At 45.7% G+C, this 23,914-nt stretch overlaps 2 protein-coding genes across 7 annotated transcripts in view; one reads left to right on the forward strand and one right to left on the reverse strand.

Moving 5' to 3' along the window:
- Nucleotides 1-16,159, forward strand: part of SPIDR (scaffold protein involved in DNA repair) — a 480,323-nt gene extending 464,164 nt beyond the window's left edge. The window contains exons 17-20 of one of the 6 annotated variants that reach the window (XM_087447711.1): nt 8,045-8,138; nt 9,467-9,581; nt 9,889-9,967; nt 15,538-16,159. In XM_087447711.1, coding sequence (XP_087303837.1) covers nt 8,045-8,138; nt 9,467-9,581; nt 9,889-9,967; nt 15,538-15,620 — 371 coding nt within the window. In that variant the 3' untranslated portion in view covers nt 15,621-16,159. Of the gene's footprint in view, nt 1-8,044; nt 8,139-9,466; nt 9,582-9,815; nt 9,968-14,145 lie in introns of all 6 variants that reach the window. The other 5 variants (XM_087447713.1, XM_087447710.1, XM_087447714.1 and 2 more) reach the window with 5 other exon arrangements.
- A 942-nt stretch (nt 16,160-17,101) lies between these two features.
- Nucleotides 17,102-18,456, reverse strand: CEBPD (CCAAT enhancer binding protein delta). Its single transcript, XM_087447716.1, has one exon. The coding sequence runs from the start codon at nt 18,317-18,319 to the stop codon at nt 17,498-17,500; it is 822 nt and encodes a 273-aa protein (XP_087303842.1). The 5' UTR covers nt 18,320-18,456; the 3' UTR covers nt 17,102-17,497.
- Between the last annotated feature and the right edge of the window lie 5,458 nt (nt 18,457-23,914).

Here is a 23,914-nt window from a genome sequence, read left to right on the forward strand (position 1 = left end):
AGATTTGGGAGCTTTAAGTCCAAACAAGATGACCAAGGGGCAATTTCAAGAAAATGTAGCCCAAGGTGAGAGAAATTTATTGTCCATTGTAACCTCTCTGGAGAAGGGAGAGTGTTAACAGAGGATCTTCATGGAGTCTAGAAAAGGGAAACTCGCAAGTGAGAATTTGGCCATTTTGCCAGCCAGCACTGCCCCTGGAGAAGCCCAGGCGCTTCTCCAGCCACCAAATCCTCTGAGCTGTGGGGACAAAAGAGCCCTCAGCTTCCTGGCCTCAGACTATGGCATGCACCTACTCTCCTGGGAGAGTAACATCTCCCAGCACCTGGCCTCAAGCATCTTGGTCATCAGGTAGGAAGCACCATCTGGAGAGGTTACTGTTTGCATTTAGACATCTATACAGGGTGCTCCTGAGGCCCATCATTTGGGTTTCACACGCCGTTCTCTTCACCCTCACTCTCATGAGGGTGTGCCTGTCACAGCAGGGCTTAGCTGTTGGAATACTGCAGGAGCTTCATTCTTCGCTGACCAGGTGCAGCCTTGCGTGTCCTCGCACAGTGGACCATGTCTTGAGCATTGTGGGGTGCTGGCAGCCACTGGGAATCCTGATGAGGCTCAGGCATTCTTAAGCCCCACTTCACTCCAAACAGAATCTTCATGTGGGAGATGAGGACTAAATATTTTTTAAGTAAACAATAGGCAATTTGATCTGTCACAAAGCTCTGTCCCTAGTAGCATGAGACAAACTTAGACGGCCCAGGGATCAGGGTTTCAGACCCTTAAGCACCTAAGCAGTGGAAGGAGAACCACACAGGACCCTGTGCACAATGCCATGCACTGGAAACAAGGCACTACCCTCAAAGCTTTGTAGGCTTTGCTACATGTATCATTCTAAAGTGAGGCATGCCCTGGGGATGGGGATGCTGTCATTGCCTTGATGGGAAGCATTCGCATGGGTACTGGCATGGTGTCCATGTGCCTCACACACGGAAGCATCAGAGCAGCCAAAGCTCCTGTGCCCCAGCCCACCCCGGCCACATCGCAGACACCAAAGCAGTGCTGTCTGGGTCTGTGCCTTTATGCCAAGGTTTGATCACTGTGTGTGCACACTGATGCCACAATTCTTTGTTTCAATAATGATGCAGTAGAGGCCGGCCCGCTGGCATAGTAGTTAAGTTTGCACGCTCCACTCTGGCAGCCTGGGGTTTGCAGGTTCAGATCCCAGGTGCGGACCTACACACTGCTCATCAAGCTATGCTATGGTGACATCCCACATAAAATAGAGGAAGGTGGGCACAGATGTTAGCTCAGGGCCAATCTTCCTCAGCAAAAAGAGGAGGATTGGCAACGGATGTTAGCTCAGGGCTGATCTTCCTCATACACACAAAAAAATGATGCAGTAAAAAGGCATATCAGTTATAAATGACCTTCACCACTTGTCCATTGCTCATTCAGCTCTCTTCCCAGCTTAAGGCAAAGAATTCAGTAAGTAGAGTGTTTTTTTCTATGGCTAGAATTTCCCAAGGTGTTATTAGTGGAGAAAGAGAACAGTATTTCTAAACCGTAGAGCAAACATGCTCTAGTTGGCTTATGTATTTCCCCTGTATTAAGATGAAAAGTTATTTATTTTCTGTGCCGTCATCTTATAAATTGGTGGGATCACCATTTCTGATTAAGCCGGTTCTGTTAGGTGCGTTTTCCTTTCTCATTCACTTAATAAATATGTTTAAAGCATTTTACTTATCTTTGGCTCTATTTAAATAGAGAAGCATTGGGAAACCTCACAGGTCCTCCCAATGAGAGCTCCGTGTGAAGACTGATGGTGGTGGGCAGGGAGGAGCTGGGTGCCAGGTTGGGGAGAGGCCTGCAGGGCACAGAGACGGCACTGAACACAGGTGCCTATAGTTTGTTAATCAGAAATTCTAGGCCTCTTTCAGCAAGTCAGTTAATAAATGAATGTCTTAGGAACATTCATGCCTACCAGGTCATGCCTAGCAGGGAGGCAGCCCCGCTACCTTAAGTGTTGTAGAAGGGCATTAAGTGCCAGTCGTGTCCGGCCAGTCCCACCATGGCCCGCAAGGTCGGTAGCAGGGGATTTACCTTCTTCAAGAAGCCAAAGCTGGCCAAGGTTGACCAGGTGAAGAAGTGTTCTGGGAGTGAGCTATAGAGTGACCAGGTCCAGGGCCCCCACACCTGGTGAAGCCAGGGTTCACTCTTGGTGTTGTACAGTTCTGTTGGTTTTGACAGCTATATAATATCATGTAACCACAATTATAGTATCATACAGAATAGTTTCACTGCCCTAAAAATTCCTGGTACTCCACCTATCATGCCTCCCTCCCTACCCCTCACCTCTAATCCCTGGCAACTACTGAACTTTTTACCATCTCCATAGTTTTGCTTTTCCGGAATGTCAGATAGTTGGAATCACATAGTATATAGCCTTTTCAGATTGGCTTCTTTCATTTAGCAATATGCCTTTAAGATTGGTTCCTCCTTGTTTTTTCTTGGCTTGATAGCACATTTCTTTTTAGTGCTGAATAATATTCCACTGTCTGGATGTACCACAGTTTGTTTAGCCATTCACCTCCTGAACGACATCTTGGTTGCTTCCGTGTTTTGGCAATTATGAATAAAGCTGCTATAAACATTTGTGTGTGGGTTTTTTTGTGGACATATTTTCAACTCATTTAGGTAAATACCAGTGAATGCAACTGCTGAATCATATGGTAAGACTATGTTTAGCTTTGTAAGAAATTACCAGACTATCTTCCAAAGTAGCTATTCCATTTTGCATTCCCACCAACCATAAATGAGAATACTTGTTGCTCCACATCCTCACCAACATTTGGTGTTGTCATTGTTTGATTTTTGCCATTCTAGTAGGTGTGTAGTGGTATCTCTTTAAAATGTTGTTTTAATTTGCGTTTCCCTGATGACATATGATGTGGAGCATTTTTTCATATGCTTATTTGCCATCTGTATATCATCTTTGGTGAGGTGTCTGTTAAGGTCTTTAGCCCGTCTTTTAATTGGGTTGTTTATTTTCTTGTCAAGTTTTAAGAGTTCTTTGTATATTTTGGATAATAGTCCTTTATCAGATATGTCTTTTGTGGATATTTTCATCCAGTCTGTGGCTTGTCTTTTCATTCTTTTAACAGTGTCTTTTGCAGACTAGAAGTTTTAATTTTAATGAAGTCCCACATCAGTTTTTTCTTTCATGACTTGTGCTTTTGGTGTGGTATCTAAAAATTCATTGTCAAAACCAGGTCACCCAGATTTTCTCCTCTTTTCTTCTAGTAGTTTTATAATTTTGCATTTTACATTTAAGTCTGTGCTCCATTTTGAGTTAATTTTTGTGAAAGGTGTAAGGGCTCTTTCTAGATTCATTTTTTTGCATATGGATATCCAGTTGTTCCAACATTGTTGAAAAGACTATCTTCTCTCACATTGAAATGTCTTTATTCCTTTGTCAAAGAGCAGTTGACTGTATTTATGTGAGTCTATTTCTGGCCTCTCTGTTCTGTTCCACTGCTTTATTTGTCCTTTCACCAATACGATGCTGTCTTGATATTGGTAGCTCTATTGAATGTCTTGAAGTCGGGTAGTGTCAGTTCTCCAACTTTGTTTTTCTTCAATATTGTCTTGGCTATTCTAGGTCTTTTTGCTTTCCATATAAACTTTAAAATCAGTTTGCTGATATCCACAAAATAACTTGCTGGAATTTTGATTGGAATTGTATTGAATCTGTAGATCAACTTGGAAAAAATTTACATCTTAACACTATTGAGTCTTCCTATCCATAAACACGGAATATCTCTCTGTTTATTTAGAGCTTTGATTTCTTTCAGCAGTTTTGTAGTTTCCTTCATATAGAAATTGTACATATTTTGTTACTTGTATACCTAAGTATTTAATGTATTTTAGTGCTAATGTAAATGGTGTTATGTTTTAATTGCAAATTCCATTTGTTTATTGCTAGTGTGTAAGAAAGCAATTGACTTTTGTTTTTTAACCTCGTATCCTATAACCTTGCTATAATCATTTTGTAGTTCTAGTCGTTTTTTTGTTAATTCTTTGGGATATTCTATGTAGAAAACTATGTTATCTGTAAACAAGGAAAGCTTTTTTCTTCCTCCCCCATTTGTATACCTTTTATTTCCTTTTCTTGTCTTATTGCATTAGTTAGGACTTCCAGTACCATGTTGAATAGCAGTGGTGAGAGGGAACTCCTTGCTCTGTTCCTACTCTCAAAAGGAAAGCATCTACTTTCTCACCATTCAGTATGATATTGGCTGCAGGGGTTTTGTTTATTTGTTTGTTTGTTGTTCACCCTGCTAAAGATAGTATCTTTATTTCACACTTTAAAAGAAGAGAATATTAGTTCTCGTGCCCTTCTTTTACTGTACTCTTCCTTTCCACCTTCCTACAGTTGTTTCTATACTTTATATTGTTAAAATTGATAATATTCTGTTTCATAACCATAATTCAACCTTGCACACTTTGTCTACAGCTTGATTCTTCAAGATGAAAATCAATAAATGGTGTTTTTATTATCATGATTATATAAAGATTTTTCACTGAAAAGGAAAATAGTATACCACATTCCTATTTCCTTGCTTGTGTGATTTTTTTCATGTAGTTTTGTATTGACCTTTATTTTTCTTTCATTGCCTGAACTGCACCCTAATTTTTTTCCAAATCCTCAAAAATGGTGAGCTTACCCTCTACAGATAAATTTTCTCCTAATTGTTCTTGTGGGGAATGAAATTCTCAATTTTCAAATGTCTAATTTCACCACTTTTCAATAAGGGTGGTCTGTGATTTGCCAGTGTATCTAGATGATATCTATATTACTTCACATTCCAAGAAAATCAGACCATCTCAATCCCCTGTTTAAAATTTCTCCCTGGCTTCTCATCCCTTCCAAGATCAAGTCTAAAATCCCCAGCAAGACCCTAGATGATTGTGGTCTGCCAACTTCATACCCCTTTCACCTGCCCGGCCTTTATGCCTGCCTGGCCTCCAGCCCCACCGTGAGGTGCAGGGTCAGCCTGTGCCCCCCTCCCCACCTGCAACCACACCTCATGTCCCTTCTTTTAGGAAGCCTGCCCTGATCCTCAAGCCCTGGAAGGCTTCTCTTCTGCACTTGTGAGGGGTCTTTTCCATTTCTCAATTTAGCATTTATTTCATGGTATTTTTTTAAAATAGACTATTTTTTAGAGCAGTTTTAGGTTTACAGGAAAATTGAGCAGAACGTACAGCAGTTTCTCATACATCTCTTGCCCCTACACTTGCACAGCCTCCGCCATTATCAACATCCCCCACCAGATGGTACATTTGTTACAACAGATGAACCTGCTTTGACACATCATTATTGCCCAAAGTCCATAGTTTACATTAGAGTTCATTCTTGGTGTTGTACTTTCTATGGGTTTAGAGAAATGTATCCATCATTATGGTATCATACAGAGTAGTTTCACTGCCCTAAAAATCCTCCATACTCTGCCTATCCATCCCTCCCTCCCTTTTAACACTTAGCAACTACTGATCTTTTTACTGTCTGTATAGTTTTGCTTTTTCTAGAATGTCATATAGTTGGAATCATGCATTATATAGCTTTTTCAAACTGGCACTTAGTAATACGCATTTAAGTTTTCTCCATGTCTTTTCATGACTTGATATCTCAATTATTTTTAGTGCTGAATAATATTCCATTGTCTGGATATACCACAGTTTGTTTATCCATTCACTTACTGAAGGGCATCTTGGTTGCTTCCAAGTTATAGCAATTGTGAATAAAGCTGCTGTAAACATCTATGTGCAGGTTTTTTTATGGACATAAGTTTTCAACTCCTTTGGGTTGAAGGAGTGCGACTTGTATGGTAAACTGTTGTATGGTAAAACTATGTTTAGCTTTGTAAGAAATTGCCAAACTGTCTTCCAAAGTGGCTGTACCATTCCCATCAGCAATGAATGAGAGCTCCTGTTGCTCCACATCCTCACCAGCATTAGGTGTTGTCAGTGTTTGGTTTTGATCATTCTAATAGGTATGTAGTGGTATCTCGTTGTTTTAATTTGCATTTCCCTGATGACATATGATGTGGCACATCTTTTTATATGCTTATTTGCCATCTGTATATCTCATTTGGTGAGGTGTCTGTTAAGGTCTCTGGCCCATTTTTTAATTCAGTTGTTTATTTTCTTATTGTCGAGTTTTAAGAGTTCTTTGCATATTTTGGATAACAGTCCTTTATCGGATATCTCTTTTGCAAATATTTTATCCCATATTTCATGGTCTTTTCACTCAGTCTTTGTTTATCTGCCTTCCCAATGAGACTGTGGAGTCCATGGGAGTAGGGATTGTAGCATCCATCTTTATGTTTTTAATGCTACACATATATCCCACACTAAATAGCATTGTATACACATTTGTTTGTTGAATAAGTAAATCACAAATGTTACAGTAAAAAAAAAATAAGGAAACTATAGGAATCACATGAGAGGAGATATTAACTAACCTATAAGTGTATTTATCTTTCCTTGTCAAAGAAGTAGAAACTAAAATAAGTAATTCCATTATACCTGTTAAGGAGGCAAATACTTAAGGTGATGTCAGCATGCAGGGCAGTGAAACTAGCACCCTGTGAATGGATGGTGACAGTGTGAATCAGAAAGTCCTTGTGGGAAACACCTTCTAAAGGGGTGTTTCTGCATCTCTAATGCTCATAGTCTTTGACACAGTAATTCTACGTCCAGGAATCTAGCCTAAGGAATGGATCCCAGTACAGAAAAGGCCTATGTACAAAGTTACCCACTGCCTTACCACTAAAGTAATTTGGAGACCTAAATGTCTGATATGGAGAATGGCTAAGGGAACTGTGACACATCACCTAAATGGAATATCAATAAGATATGTAAAACAATCCTTACAACAGCTATCGTTGTTACGTGCTGTCACGTTTGGCTCTGACTCCTGGCAACCCTATGAATGAGTGATGTCCACAGTGTCCTGTCCTCAACAGCCCTACTCAGCTCCTGTAGACTCATGCCTTTGGCTACCTTTGTGGAGTCAATCCATCTCATACTTGGTCTTCCTCTTTTCCTGCCACCTCCTGCTTTTCCCAGCATTATTATTTCCAAAGAATCCTGTCCTCTCATGAAGGACATGTCCTCTCATGTCCCAAGGTGGGACAGCCTCAGTTTTATCATTTTTGCCTCCAGCAATAGTTCAGGCTTAATCTGCTTTGGGACCCACTTGTTCATCTTTCTGGCAGCCCAGGGTACCCGTAGAGCTCTCCTTCAGTGTCATATTTCAGATGAATCCATTTTTTGCCTGTCCGCCTTCTTCACTGTCCAGCTTTCGCACCAGTACATAGTAATTGGGAACACCAGGGTGTGGATCGTCCTGGCCTTAGTCTGTAACGACACTTCCTTAACTTGAGGATCTTTTCTAATTCTTTCATTTCTGCACTTTCAAGTCTCAGTCTTCTCTTGATTTCTTGTCTGCAGTCTCCATTTAAATTGATGACTCAACCAAGGTAAACAAAATCTTTAACAGTTTCAATGTCTTCATGGTCTAGGTTAAAGTTGGGTTGTTTTTCTATAGTCGTGATTTCTGTCGTCTTGATGTTCAGATGCAGGCCTGCTTTGGCACTTCCTTCTTTCACTTTTGTCAGAAGTCATTACAAGTAACAAAACAACAGCTATACAGCAACCTAAAAGGTAGAATGAGACATTGCGCTGATGCTTTGCTTGTAACAATTTCAATATATATGCATCTGGAAAAAGACTAGAAAAGATCGGGCAAAAATGGAAATACTTGGTCTGGTAGTAATGTGGGCAAGTTTTAAAACTTACTTTTTGTTGTAATTTTGTTTGTACAATAAATGGAAATTATAAAAAACCTAGGAACATTTATATAAACTCAAAGTGAGAAAAGATTCTGAGGCATCTCGTGTTATCATCTCTGGCCTGAGGGGCAAAGAAAAGTTGGGAAGGTAGGAACCCCCTCTGAGACTCGGGCTGTGCTTTCTCCTGGGCCCAGGCGCTGTGGTTGGTGTGGATGAGAGCACTGCCTTCTCGTGGCCTACATGTGACCTGTGTGGCAACGAGAGATTGAAACAGAGCCCAGAAGACAGGTAAGGGGGCAGGGGCTGGGCTGAAAGACCCCAGGGCAGCAGCCACCTGGCTCCAGGGTCCCCACTGCCTTGTTTTCTCAGGTCACCTGCTTCTGCAGTGCCAGGGGCCAGGCATGAGCTCCAAGTGGGAAACCGAGTCTGCTGAGTGCAGGGAAGGGGCTGTGGTGCACGGTGTGTTTGCTTTCTTTGCAAGGGAGATTTTTGCTCTTTCTTGCAGCTCCTCTTAAAGGAGAAAAGAGCCAGGTTTTGTCCTCAGCTCCTTTATTATCGGTCCAGCAAAAAAAGAAAAATTTAGGGCCAACAGGAATAAGGAAGACAAACTTGGTAACTGTACAGCTTGTCTTTGCGAGGGCGCAAACTTATCCAGACACCAAAGCACAGCTTCATCCACAGACACCCCTTCCCTGCCCGGCGTTATACAGCCCTCCCTAGGGCCCGGTCTAGGGCCGGTCCTGATGCAGTTCTCTGAGTCAGTTCTCTGGCCTCCCAAGTTGACTTTATCACATGACAGAAAGGGGCATGCTCATTGCTTTTCTGCTACTTAAGAAGCAAAGAGCAAATGATGCCTTTTGCTTCTCCTGGGTTGCTGGCTTTCTATATAAACAAGTCATCACTGGATCATATTTAAGAGACAAGAAGAATGCAAATCACAAGTTTACATGGTAGCAATAAGGAACATAGATACTGGTGATTAAAAGTAGGTTTTCCCAGGGGCCAGCCCGGTGGCGTAGTGGTTAAGTGCGTGCACTCCGCTGCAGCGGCCCAGGGTTTGCAGGTTCGGATCCTAGGCGTGCACTAACATACCACTCATCAGCCGTACTGTGGTAGCGGCCCACATAAAGTAGAGGAAGATGGGCACGGATGTTAGCCCAGGGCCAATCTTCCTCACCAAAAAGAGGAGGATTGGCAACAGATGTTAGCTCAGGGCAGATCTTCCTCACACACACAATAAAAGTAGGTTTTCCCACTCAGGTTGATGGGAGGCCCTGACTTCCCTTTGCCTCGCAGAGGGCCTTCACTTGCTTCGTGGGATATTTGCTGTCATCCTCTATGCTCAGCTTGAATGAGGCTTCTCTGTCTAAGTGTCCCTTCCGTCCTCTGGGTATTACATGCCCACGTAGCCATTAGCCAGAAGCTGACATTTATCCCTCAGAACAGGCTGAGCCTGGGGCTTCTTCCGGCCTATTTCAGGAACTTGGTTTCTGAAAGTAAATACCCCTTTTCTATCTCAGCAAACATTCATGTTTAGAAAAGTGCTTGTCTACTGCTAGACTCTTCTGACGTATGCCTTTTTGGTCTTGTCTTTCCTGTGCATTTCCAAACAACAGAGGCACCTTTTCCTGTGGGGACTGCTCCCGCGTGGTCACCGTTCCTCTTCTCAGAAGGCACCTGCAGGTCTTCCTGGACTGCCCCTCGCGCCCCCAGTGCACAGTGAGCGTCAAGGTAGGGCTGGTGCAGGAGCTCGGATGCATCCCGTGTCCACTTCATGGAGCCGCTCGGACTCCCTGGCCGGAGAGAGCTGCATCTGTTGCTCTTCTCTGGGAAAGGGGGAAGGAGTCACCCTCAGGAATACAGTCTTTCTATGTGTGTGACTTAAAAGTCACATTTGACTTAAGGCTTTGAGATTGAAGCTACTAAAGAAAAGACAGTGGTTTCGATTTAACATGTTAATTTCAGGACGTGGGTGTTGCAGCACGAGCAGTTACGGCAGTGGTGGGATTTAACCCGGCCCGTCTCACTGTTATTACAGCTGCTGCAGAGCAGTATTGCTTCACTCCTGCGGTTTGCCGCCTGCGATGATGGGGTAAGTCCAGGGACGCCCAGCCCAGGTGTGTGTTCTTATGCTCTTGAGCCCTGAGTTAGCAGATCATCCCCCAGATGAAGACCCCTCCTCTGTGTACTTTCAATTACAACAAAGCCCAACTATATAATTGTGTGCAAGCTAAGTGTTTAGACTATGCTGAAACATGCAGAAGTCTTACTGCTGTCGTTCACTAACAAATGTCTGCTAATGAGATCCATTCCTTTTCGGAATTGAAGTTATTTCCAATCAACCTTGCAGTTTGACTTAAGACATGCATCTGCCTCCCTGATTTTGATAATGGTAAGACAGTCTTGAGATTTCAAGTCCTACTGCCACGATTTCATGTTAATGGAACAGAGTTATCTGAGACACACATATTTTTTTAATTGCTGGGTATTCCAGAGTCTGAGTAACTAGAAACTTTACCATTATTTCTCAGAACTGGTTTGCCTGCCCTGAGAGTTACTATGGTGAGGCTTAGTAAAGTGGTATGCTCCTCCTAGAAAACCACCACCTTAAATATATATAACTTATGGGCCAAAGACAGTTTCTTCTTCCTGAAATTTGGCCCTCATAAATAAAAGAGGTCTGTCCTTGAGATACCCCCTCTGTCTTGTCAAAGCCATTTAAAAGCCCCACGAGTGGCCCAAGGAATCGATGAACCCCAGAGAAGGGCACCGGGGACTACCCACTGGAGTAGTGCCAGGGCACAGCCTCCCAAGTCACAAAAGGTGTCTGTGACCAGTGTTGGGGTCCACATCCAGGTAGCAGACTTGGGCCAGCTCATGGGGTTGTGGTGAAAGGGTAGGGTGATCATTTGCAGAACTTTCTGATGGGTTCCTATAGCCAAATTCCAACTCTGATTCCAGCTAGAATGTGAGACTGATGTGACCCATCCTATATAGGGCGGCTCCTCCCCTCCGGGATGCCCTCTCCAGCCCCTCGCTAGCCCCTGTCCCACCCCCTGCTGCACCTCAGGAGAAGCTGGCAGCACCAGGTGGCAGAGCAGCCATTTGCACTCTTTCATCTAAACCGTGGCTATCAGAGCTTGGATTAAATTGGAATGTGGATAAATCCGTGAACAGAATCTTTGAGGATCACTAGTCTGAGCCTGTGGTTCCCAGCTCTGATTTCAGGGTAGAATTGCCTGTGGAGCTCTAAAAAGAGTTTCTGGCTCCCTCCTTGGGATAAAGCCCACAGGCCTGGGCACGACTCTTAAAAGCAATTCTGAGGCCAGCCCTGATGGCCTAGTGGTTAAAGTTCAGCGGGCTCCGCTTCGGCAACCCAGGTTCGGTTTCCGGGCGCAGACCTACACCACTCGTGTGTCAGTGACCGTGCTGTGGTGGCGGCTCACGTGAAAAAAGAGGATGATTGGCAGCGGATGTTACCTCAGGGAGAATCTTCCCCAACAACAACAACAACAAAAGCAGTTCTGTGACTGCCCCCCAACACGCACACAGCACCAAACCCTCACCTAAGGGGCTGCTGCACTTTAACAGGGAGTGACCATGCTGGAGGAGGGTTTATAAACAAATATTCCCTGATTGTATGCAAGTAAAATGTAAATAATTACTGTGGACCAAGAACTGCTCTCACAACTTTTCTCACACATTGCCACATTTAATCATCCCAGCATCCCAGTGGGCAGAACCCACATTTACTGCTGAGAAGGTGACAAACACAGGGCTCACAGCCCCTGTCTCTGTTGGATGCAGACATCTCAGACAGGGAAAGTCGTTGTTATCCCCACAAGTGACCGCCTGGCAGAGGTGTGTGACAGGGAACGTGTGTGTGCTTCTGTGCTCATTAAAGTTGATGTGTTTAGTGGGTGACGAGGCAGCAGCACCTGTGGGCTGACTCCTTGTGCCTCATCTCTCTATCCACAAGGGAAGAGGGGAGGAAGAAAGAAGGGTGTAGTGCTGGGTAAGGCTGAGGGATTGGAGGTTTCCAAGGTAGGGGCTTTAAAAGAGGTGCTCAAGATGCAGATCTGGCTTATCAGGGAACATATTTTTGTGGAGAATGTTGGGGGAAAGCGTTGGGGAAACTCCTGCTTAAGGAGAACACATTGGAAAATGAACCAACACCCACGGCCTAAACAAACCAACACCAACACCACTGGGGATGGCGCACAGCTCATCACATCACAGAGCAAAATGAACCAACACCCACGGCCTAAACAAACCAACACCAACACCACTGGGGATGGCGCACAGCTCATCACATCACAGAGCAAAATGAACCAACACCCACGGCCTAAACAAACCAAGACCAACACTACTGGCGATGGCGCACAGCTCATCACATCACAGAGCAAAATGAACCAACACCCACGACCTAAACAAACCAACACCAACACCACTGGGGATGGCACACAGCTCATTATATCACAGAGGCACAGCGCCTGCCTGCGATTCCTCGTGTGGCTTTGGCTGGGCCCTCCAGGCTCAGGTCCAATCTCCTACTGGGTCCCTGCGGGCTCCCCAGGAGAGCAGCCTGGTGCTTCCTCTAGGAAGCCTCCAGTGGTGAGAGCCCTTGACCACCCTACCTCTCTTTAGGGACCCAGAGACCAGGAGGAGGCCCTGGCAGAAATCCTCCCTCATTCACTTGATTTCCTTCTGACTGAGGCTGGCTTATACCTCCCATACATTAAATCTCTCTACAACAGTGCTCCCATCGGTAAAACCCTACTTATAAAAAGCTCAAAAGGGCATATGTGCAAACATCAGTGTGTGCTCATGTACTTGTGTGCCTGTGTGTGCCTGTGTGTGAGCATGTGCATTAGGTGAGGGGCATGTGGTGGTGATAGCCTCAGGTGTCACCTCTGTGGGTGCTCTGTTATCAGAGCTGACGCCAGTAAAATGAGAGTAAATTCAAGCCTGGAGGTATATTTTAGTAAGCCCCTTACCTCCAGGTTTACTCACGGTGGATAATCAGGGCTTTACATACAACCTGGAAAGCAGTTAGTAGAGGTTGGGTATGAAAAGGACCTATGTGTAGACATTGGCCGCAAATCTTCCAGTGTGGATTCTATCAGTGTTCTGTGTCAGAATGCACATTTGCCAAAATCCAAAGAATCAAATTAGGACTCGCCCCAAGAACAATAACTCTATTCCCTGGAACAAATGTACTGTTTCTGGTTAGGATACATGAGTGTTAAATTTTATGCCTTCACTTTAGTGTGGTCAAGCTACAGATGTGAAAACAGTGGAATTGGCTGTCATTGTACATGTCAGTCCTCAAAGATAACGTTACAGTGATACGAAATTTGGAGTTTGTTTCCTTAGCTTTCAGAAAAGGAAAATTTAAAGGAAAATATATTGTGCCTTTTAAAAATAGAGACACATACGATACATATGCACATATGCAGTCATATGAACAGTGTATGTGAGTTTGCTGGTGTGATTGTTTTAACCTCTCTGTATTAATTTCTCCCAAATATAAAATATTTATAATTTAATCTTCATTTATAAATGATATAGTTATTATTGAAAACTGTAGCTTCCAAAGCTGATATTTTAAAAAGAAATGATTTTTGCTAACTTATTTTCAAGTCCGAGTTCCATACTTTTCCCCTAAATGAGTGTAGGAATGCCTAGGCCATCTGTTTCACCCACACACAGCATGCAAGACTAACTGAAATGGCAAGAGACAACAAAGAAGGACCTAGTGGTCCCACCTCAGTCCTCCCAGCCCCACATGGTGACCCCACTCTGTGCTACCCTGCTCTCCCTCCAGACAGGCAGCCTTGCAGCTCTGTCTTGTTCACTGCCATCTCTTCAGTGTCTGGCCCCTGTGGGCTCATGATAAACCCTCAGTGAGTGATCGAGAGAGGTGGCCCCGATCCTGACATCTGCCTCACACAGGAGCCCAGGCTGCGGGGAGGCCTTGGCCACCATCATTGAGTCAGGGACTGTTGGTCCCATCCCTTCTCCTGTCCTGGCCAACGACTCTCAGCCCCATCACTCCATTAAACCACTCTGGTGACCTTACTCTAACTTTTTACTAAGGAGGCCAAACTTTTTACGAATCACATTGAATAGGTGAGGTCTTTCGCACCACGCCTGTCTTACAGACGGGAATATGAACATATCACAACGTGTTGGTATTAGAGCAGTGCCCATACCCCAGATTGGTCCTGACATTTATTGCTTCACAACAAACCATCTCAAAGCTTAGTGGCTTACACACTTATTCTGCCCACAGACCTGCAGTTTGGACAGGGCTCTGCCAGGACAGCACATCTCTGCTCCACTGAGCATCAGCTGCTGCCCCAACGGCTGGGCTGGAGTCACAGAAGTCCCCTTCATCCCAGCCGGCCACTGTGCTCCTGTCAGCTGGGACCTTCCCAGGATTTAGCCAGATATCCACACAGTCTGGACTCCCTCACAGCATGTGTCTGGGTCCCACGAGAGGCAGGCAGAAGCTGGGCACTTTTCCTGACCTAGCTTGGATGACACTCAGCGTCCCTTCCACTTCATTCTGTTCATGAGAAGCCAGTCACTGAGCCCAGCCAAGACCCAGGGTAAAGCAGGGAGATGCCCACCTTTGATGGGAGGGCCCAGGGAGCCACAAACATGTGCCTGCTTGGGCCATTTGGTGTGACCCCTCCAGCCTCAGTCCCCTTTGCCAAGACACATTAATGATGGAAAGGGTGACTTAATACATACTGAACAGAGCTATTGAGAGGTTTATCAAGTGTCTTGCACAGAGGAAGGGTGAGAGGTACCCCTAATATTGCTCTGCAAGTGGCAGCAAAGGAGTTTCTGAAAGAACACATTACCTTCTAAGGCTTTAGTCCCCACTAAGACCAGAGATGTAATTTATCCCAATGCTTTTGAGCCTCTCTTTATTCTCAGCCCACCCCTACCCCAGGAAGAACATGTCCTGAGGTTTGATTTATACAAGCCAAGTGAGGGCACACCATACCTTTGAAGCCTGGTCAATGAGTACCCCTGCTGCCCTGTGCCCCATGTTTTTACCTAGAGATGAAACTTGCCTGAGATTAACCAATCACTGTAAGATATTCATCAAATAACATGTGAAGAAAAAGTCTTCTACAACATAGAGTTGTTTAGCTCATTGTAACTCTAGAAGAAATGGGATCCTATTAAGGAGGGAAGTTTGGGGCAAAGTACCAGGAAATCCTTTGACCAGCAGTGTTGCAAGATTGGGGAAGTGTCCCAAAGGAAGTGGGAGACAGCTGCAAGCACAATGCATGCCCAACCCCCAGCTAGAAAACGGGCACGTCCCTTTGTGTCTTTTCCCCACAGTTCCCCTCTGAGCGCAGCCAGCTAGGAGATGCTTATTGTTGCATCCACTAACAAACATCAATACGAGATATTTTAAATGTTCTTGTGTAAAAACAGAATTCCGTTATCAGGAAAAAGTTCCTTCATTTGCTCTAATAAATAGGGCCTTTATCACGGCCCTTCATCTGTTCCTCCTCACCAACGTTGTTCTCACCACTTGAAGACTGGAAGATCATGGACTGGGGAAAGGGCCTTCTATTCTGCTCTCTGGTGTTCTGTTTGTTGGGAACAGAACGTCCAGGGCTATGTCTGTTTGCTTTAACCAGCACGTCTTTTATCACTGCAGACTCACGAAGTGAAGAGTGTCCTCGGAAAGGAGGTGGGGTTGTTAAACTGTTTTGTCCAGTCCATAACCACCTATCCGACTAGCTGCGTTGGATTGGAGGAAATTGAGCTCCTGAGTGCAGGAAGAGCCTCTTCTGAAGGTCGTCAGTTGCCATAAGATCTGTGAACTTGGCACTGTGGCTGCAAGGGTGGTGGTGGTTTTTGGTAGTTAACTATGGGCAGAGTGAATGTATTTTATGATCTTGAAATGGAACTTAGATTTTTGGGGGGCAAATGTTAAGTAAAATGGTTTTGTGAACTATAAATCAACATACTTTTTTCTATGGTTATGTATTTTTTATTACCTTTCTGCAAATTTAAGAACATGTTATTAAAGCTTAAATAAGCTTTGAGGTCTTTACTTTGTATTTACCTTAGGCAATAATATTAATATAGCAGGAAAAAATACTTTGTTCAATGGTAATTTTTAAGTGTTTAAAATTTTACCATGATTCACATGTTTTCCTTGTATTTGTTTTAACATTCCCCCAAAGAATACCCTGCAAAGCTTAAATCTTTGTCCTATATTGTGATATTACTATTCTGCTACAGTAAACGTCCAACCTAAGCATTTTGAAGTTTAATATTTTTGGGAAAATGTTCTGGGAAACCATGTCAGAGGTAAAACTGTTACCCATAAAGTGTAGATAAGTTCAGGGGCGTGATTATAGCGACGCTGCACAGAGACAGCAGCTCACCCTAGACAGGCCCATCTAATCCCGCTGTGTGCTGAGCAGAGAGCCGAGAGTACAGACGCAAGAGGAGTGGGTGGTTATCGTTTGCTTTGTTGGCCGAGATTTAAATTACATCTAAAGCCATGAATTAATTATCTTTAAACACTAAAGATTTTGTTTCCTTTCTACAATATAATCATGACATGCCATAGTTAGTTCATTACATAATATAGACGTAGAAGGGGGAAAGCAAACGGCTTTATTTGTCCAGACTGAGCTTTGAAACATTACCATTACTGGCAAGATGGCCAGTTTCAAGTGGCTTTGTGACTGTCCTTTTCGTCTACTACATGACTGTCTTGTATTTAATTAAACACACTGAAAATTTTGAAGCTGGCCATGAGACCAAGGAAAGCGAAAGCAAAGTCCCAGGAAAGCCAAAGAGGATTCCAACGTGCTTTTGGGATAACCTGACCCCTTCCTCTACCCCTCACCGAAGGTTAGGGAGCTCCTCGCTGTTCTCAGGGCCCCCAGTCAGCTGCAGGGCCAGTGGGCCGGCCAGCCCCTCCCTTAGTCCGGGTATTTTTGGGGGAGCAACCTTCCAACAGAAAGCTGCTAGTTGAACGTGAGCTTGGTCGTGCTTCCCCGATCTTAGCTAAATTAAATAAAGCATTTAGAGGTAGACTTGCGCATGTTTCAAAACCAAAGCAGACCCCTTCTTCTAGGAAGCTTGGTCCCCCTCGGGGGACACACCCCGTGTCCCTTGCTGCGCGCCAGGCCTGGAATGCACCTTCCCGCCGGGTCCTGGGGGCCACCGGCATGCGGGAGTCACTGCGAATACAGGAATCAGGGTTGGTTTTAAATGCTGCTTTATTCTTACAAATACTGTAAAAATTATTATAAAAAAAGGAGCATGCTCCGTCTTTTCCTCTTATCTACAATACAAAGGGTTTGTCTGAAGTCTTTTTTTTTTTCTTTTAACAAATGTACCTTAGCTGCATCAATAAGAGTAAGGTGTAGAAAAAGCTACCATTATAAAAATAATTTAAGGGAAAATAAACACACATAGCTTCTCTCGAAGTTCAGTGGTGGTAAATCCAGGCTGCAGCTTCCTTTCGCTCACACGTCCCAAAGAAACTGCAGCCGGCGCCGGGCGGCACTCGCGGCACCCGGCAGGGCGCGCTCCGCTCCGGCCCGTCGGGTCTGAGGTATCGGTCGTTGGTGAGTCTCTCCCCGCCGGGCCGCGCGTTACCGGCAGTCCGCGGCCCCCGCGGCCGGAAGGAAGGGCGGGCTGGGCAGCTGTTTGAAGAACTGCCGGAGGCCGGCCAGGTCCCGCGTGAGCTGCTCCACGCGCTGGTGCAGCTTCTCGTTCTCGGCCGACAGCTCCACCAGCTTCTGCTGCATCTCCTGGTTGCGCCGCTTGGCCTTGTCGCGGCTCTTGCGCACGGCGATGTTGTTGCGCTCGCGCCGCTGCCGGTACTCCGGGCTGCCGCGGTCCGGGCCCCTCTTGCCGGCGCCCTTCTCCCGGGCCGGGGCGGGCGCCGGGCTCGGCCCGGGGCTGCTGCGCGGCGGCTCCGGCGACGTAGGCGGTGTGGGTTGCGCGGCGGCCGCCAGGCTCACCACGGTCTGCGCGCACGCGGCCACCTGCGCCGGCAGCAGCGAGCCGGGCGCGTCGCCGTCGCCCCAGTCGGGCTCGCGCTTGAGCGGTCGCGGGGCGGCGGGGCCCGGGCCCGGGGGGCGCGCCAGGCCGCCGGGCAGCAGCTCCAGGGCGCCCGCGCTCGCGCCCGCCGCGCCCGCCTTGTGGTTGCTGTTGAAAAGGTCAGCGAAGAGCTCATCGTGGCACAGCTCCAGGGTAGGCACGGCGGCCATGGAGTCGATGTAGGCGCTGAAGTCGATGGCGCTCTCGTCGTCGTACATAGCCGGGGCAGCGGCGCCCGGCTCGGCCAGGGCCCCCGGCTCGGCCCCGCGGCCCGGCTTGCCCGCCCGGCCCGGCTCGTAGAATGGCGTGGGCTCCGCGGCCCAGGGCGCGCCGCGCGCAGGGCCGTCCAGGCTGAAGAGCGCGGCGCTCATGGCGGCGTCGGGCCAGGCTGTGTCCGAGCGCGGCTGTCAGCTCGCTGGGCCGGGCCCGCCGCCTTTTCTAGCCCGGGCTGACGCGCAGACCCCGCCCCGGCTCCAGAACCGCGGGGGCACCCCGGGGCGCGGGGAGGGGGGGGCGGCAGGCGGCGCACCCTGGGAGCCCCCGCCCCGCCCCGCCCCCGGGGCCGCCCCTCGAACCTTCCTTGCCGCCCTCCTCCTTGCCCCACCCCGAGGCTCCGCTCCCACCCGCGCGTTAGGGCAGAGGTGCGTGCTCCCGCCCCCGGCCCCCGGTCCGGCCCGGCCCAGGCAGCACTGCTGGGAATGACCCTCCCTCTGCCCGCACTCCAGTCCTTCTCTCCTTCCTGTTTGTGGGGTGGGAGCCTCTTGGTTCCTCGGAGCCGCGAGTGAAATCAAAACCAGGACTTGGCCCGGGCGCGCGTGTCCCGGGCCCGTTCCCATCGTCGGAGGGAAGGAGGGAGGGACGCCGGGGGAGGACAGAACACGGGGACAAGTCTCCAGCCACAGATCTCGTCGTGGGGACTCTGGTCTGGTCGGCGGGGAGGGCGCAGTGGGGGGGCTGCCTCGCACCCACCCGCTGGCGCGGAGCCCGCTCAGCCTCTCACGTTTCAGGAAATCGGGGCTTGTTTTAGCCGCCATCCTCGGGGGTCCCGGAGTCCCGCCGGCCCTGGGGGTCGAGGCTCTGCATCGCGGCTGGGGCTTCCTGACCAAAGGGACATTAGGGCAGAGTAAATGGGGGAGGAGGAGTCAGGTCGCAGCGTCTAAGCCGCTGGCCACCCTAAATGCAGTTAGCTCCCGCGCGCGGAGGCCGGGCCAGGTCCGCGGCCGTCCTCAAACGCCGCAGAGCCGCGGGGCCAGAGGACCCCGCGCTCCCCGCGAGCTCCCCGACGCTAGCTTTTCTTCTAGGTCTGCTAAAGCAGTGCCATCTTGTGGTAGTATCTTGCTTCGTCCTATTTTGTTGCAGGCTCTTTTTTTCTCTGTTCAATAGTATTCCAAAAAGAAAGGCTTTTAAATGTGAAGAGGTTGGATCCTCTTTAGAAGAAAGGTAAGATTTATACTAGTAGATCTGCCGGGGTATTAAGTTGCTAGCTCACAGTGCAAAATGCATGAAAACACTCAGTGTGCATTGGCTTTGTTCGTTAAGTGTCCTGCAATTTGGGGCAGGCATTTCTGGTCAATTCCATTTGTTAAATCACTGTCCCTACTCAAACGTGGCCTCCATCTCACATCTGTTCTTGGCTTCTCGTTCACCGGACATTGGGTCCAAACACCAAATGCTCCACAAACTGCTGCTGGAGTTTCTGCGGTCAATTCCAGACGTGATTTCTAATGATGCACCCTGGGATAGTCAATAGGTTTTCTAGAAATACAAACATACTGCTTTAGAATCACTCAGAGAGGGTTCACGATGTTGTTGTTACACTATTGATTAATTATCTATTAAGGGTAAAACCCAGGACCACATATAGTGTGGGTTCATGCACACCCAGAGTAAAGGCCTAGGACAAACTTCTTAGTTCTTATTTGTTTAGGAAGCCATAAAAACACTATTAAAGCCCTCTCTAATCAATTAGGGAATGCAAAATAAATATTTATATAGAAGAACTATATTCTCATAAAAATAATTTAGTGAGATGATTAGTAGATTCAGATGTCAATAAATAGAAATATAATTATTAAAACGAAGTTGAGTTTCCAAGACAATAATGCTACTGAAGAAGAACAGTGGCATGCCCTTGACATTTGGGATTGAGCTTGAAAGAGATGCTGGGCCTACATTTTAAAAATGTGTCAACCAGTAGCTAATAATCACTTTTAGATTAAAGAATTTTCTTCCCTTTTCCAGAAAAAGAGAGAGGAGAGGTTATAGTCAGCAAAGTATGGATTTGTTGTGACATTTGAGGGCAAATTAAAGACTTTTTAAAAAATAATAAACCAATTTAAAGTTTAGTTTTTGTGACAGTAGTCATTCATAGTCATTTCTTCAATGTCTCCACTTACTGCTTTTTCCTAACTCTACTATTTCTTCAAAATAAATACACCACAGTTGTTCTTAATCATTTGTCATTGTTAGGGATCTGCTTCAAATAATTATTTGAGCCTTCCTGAGTCTTGGGTATTCTGAGTAGAACCATCACACGGAAGGCGTTCCCGCTGGAATCTTTTTATTTCTCATGTTTCCAAGGATATTCCCGTGTTAAGCACAGCTGAGTTCAAATGAAGTCTACTCCACGTGGACTTTCTAAATACATCAGTCTTTAGAAATTCAGGAGGCTCAAAATGTTTACAATGTGCTCTTGTGTTGTTAAGCACTGTCAGGGCTAGAAGATCAGTTTGGTTTTCTCCTACTCATTCATAACATGAAGTGCCCATAACTCAGTCCTAATGAGGGAGCGTTCCTGAATGCTTGATATGGCACAAGATATAGGGCAAGAACAGTTCTCCTCCAAATTAAAGTCTGAAACAGTGAAAATGATTTTTGAGCAATGAAACAAATGGAGTTTCAGGAGGAGGAAAACCTTGTTGACTTTAGTTCGCTCTTTAGATTATTATTCTCAACTATCACATTAGATACTTTTGTTAACCTTCTGTCTTAGGGCTAATTTTAACTTTATGGTATATTTTCATGTGTTTTGTGTCAGACAGTAGTGAAGTTACAAATATAGAGTTTTTTGGGTAAACCTTGTTCCCAGTGTGAGAGTTTGGAAAAGGGAAGACAAGGGCCAAAAGAATAAAACGAGTGGGTGTTGGGGTCACACATCTCAAGCGCTGTTAAAGCCTGTGTGTTTTATTAAAAGGCTACTGTGATGGGTAAAAATGTCTGCATTCACTTGAGTGTCTGGAATTTGAGAGACTGAGCCCCTAGATTACAAAGTAGCCAGAGCTGAGAACAGGTATTTGGTTCTGTGGGTCAGGGGTCCAACCTGCCTATACTTGCTCACATTGCCAATAATAAAAACACAAAGGAGAAGCAATTTGTCTTCCCAACCCATATTCTTGTCAAGTAGATTCATCCTTCGATCACCCCACTCCTGTCACTCCTGCCTCCCAGCTTTCTGCCACAGCCCAGCTCCCAGGCACCTCATCAGCAGCACTTCAGTCACACCTGCTCACCCAGTACGTGCACAGCAGGTTTGCACTCTCACAGTCTGTTCTTCTCATCCAATCCGTTCTTCAGATCGCTGCTAAGAGATCTTTGAAGAGGAAGATACCATCACATTACTCTGTTTCTTAGAATCTTTTGAAAGATTCTTTGCCAAGAGAATGTAGTTTCAGTTTCCAACTGTGAGCCTTCCTCTGCCCACTTCTTTAAATCAATTTCCTACCACAAGCAACTGATGCCTGACTCAGTTCTGAACACCCAGGAGACCTGCCTGGTCCCCTGTGTGTGATGCTGATGGTTCTGCTGAGAGCACTCTTCCTCCCCTCTGCTACTTGGCTGGCAGGATCCCTCCATCTGCTAGCCCCTGCTAACATGGCACCTCTCTATTGTTTTCTGTGACTTACTTATGTCAAATCAATCATTTCCTTAGCTGGTTTTTCAGAAAAAAATACATCTCACATATTGCCAATTATTAGATGCACATTTCTTCATGTTTTGTTGAAATTGGGATGCATATGACAATCACCATTGGTCAAGGTGTCAGTTATGATGTTTGTCATTGCCTGCGTGTGGTTGTCAGCAGCTGGGAGTGAAATCCTGGGGATGATGGTAGAGAGTGCTCTTTTAAGACATTCTACATCACCAACTCTCTGGATGGACGAGAGAGCAGTGTTGTGTAAGAAAACTCAACATCAATGACTCTGAGTTTAAAAGTGATTCAGAGGGCTGGCCCGGTGGCTTAGCGGTTAAGTGCGCCTGCTCCGCTACTGGCGGCCCAGGTTTGGATCCCGGGCGTGCACCGACGCACTGCTTCTCCAGCCATGCTGAGGCCGCGTCCCACGTACAGCAACTAGAAGGATGTGCAACTATGACATAAAACTATCTACTGGGGTTTTGGGGGAAAAAAGGAGGAGGATTGGCAATCGATGTTAGCTCAGAGCCAGTCTTCCTCAGCAAAAAAAAAAGGAGGATTAGCATGGATGTTAGCTCAGGGCTGATCTTCCTCACAAAAAAAAAAAATATTAAAAGTGATTCAGAGGAGGCAAACAGTGAACGTGAATAAGTTTAGGAATATCTTAAGCAATAGACCTGGCTTATATTTTCCTGTTTATATATGCATAAGAATGATATACTATTAAAATCAATGTCTAAAGGACAGTAAGTTTTTTACAGGAGGACACAATAGTAATTTTAAGAAAATGAGAGGAGCAAAGTCACTAAAAATGGTGGAGTAGGGAACTCCAGGGATCTGTCCCTCCACAATAACTATCAAAAACTATCAGAATCAACTTTCGCAGAACTCCAGAATCTGGCCAAAAACTTAGAACCACCAGAGGAAAGCATAATGAAGAAAGAAGCTGCTGCATTGCAATAGGAGAGCGCCGTGGCATTTTAAATTGCTTACTTCCTGACCTCCATTCTCGAGATTCCTGGTGCTCATGAAGACAGCAGTGTGAACTCCCAGTGCAGATTATTAGTGCCAGAGGGAGCAATGCAGACTCTGTTCTCAACAAAATTTGGTTGTGTGTTTGCACCTGTCCAGTGATTCCCCAAAGTTCTGGAGCAAGGGGTGGCATTTGGGCATTTGCTGAAGGCACATAAAGGCAAAACTATTGGCCGTAGCAGCCTAGGACAAGCAACAGAAAGACCAAAGAACCTGGGAAAGAAGAGTTTGGAAAAGGAGATATGTGGGGAATAAGGGCTTTTAAAAGCTCTTGCATATACCAAGGAATGAAGAAGTCCACACCCATGCCCAGGATGGGCTGCATGCTCAGAAAAAACCAGAGAAGACCTTAATCTTTCACTTCTGGCTGACCTTCAGGCCCCACTCATTCAGGAAATGAAAGCTAAGGCAGAATTTTAAACAGCTTGGCTAAGTGTTAAAGGACAACCAATTTGCAAAAACTGGAAGAGTATTTTTTTTTTCTTTCTTTCTTTTTTTAATTTTTTTTTTACTTTGGTTTCAGGCATTTAAAGTAGCTCTATTAAAACACAAGCTGACTGCTAAGCTAACAAGACACAGAATTTCCAATGGTCACGTACAACAAAGAATACAGAGGTTATAAAAGTAGTTTTGAAAAGTCACTAAACAATAACAGTCCAAAGCAAACATAAACAACAAACCCTCGGGAGAAAGGAAAATCTGATTTCCAGAACTGCCACATTATAATATTCAAAATATCTGGTTTAAGAGAAAAATTTATGAGGCAAGCAAAGAAACAAGAAAGTATGACCCATTCACAGGGAATAAAGAAATTAACATAAAGTGTCCCTGAGGAAGCCCAGATATTGGACTTACTAGACAAAGGCTAAATCACCTGTCTTAAATATGCTCAAGAGCTAAGGGAAACCATGGACAAAGAACTAAAGAAAACTAGGAGCATGATGTATTATCAATCAGAGAATATCAATAGAGATTTAGACATTACCAAAAAGAACCAAATTCTGAAGCTGAAATTAAGTGAATA

The sequence above is a fragment of the Ceratotherium simum genome, chromosome 23, assembly GCF_057802395.1.
Source record: "Ceratotherium simum simum isolate JZ-2026a chromosome 23, ASM5780239v1, whole genome shotgun sequence".
Taxonomy (NCBI): domain Eukaryota; kingdom Metazoa; phylum Chordata; class Mammalia; order Perissodactyla; family Rhinocerotidae; genus Ceratotherium; species Ceratotherium simum.

Coding starts and splice junctions, on each gene's coding strand:
- CEBPD (XM_087447716.1), bottom strand. CDS start 18,319: ATGAGCGCCGCGCTCTTCAGCCTGGACGGCCCTGCGCGCGGCGCGCCC.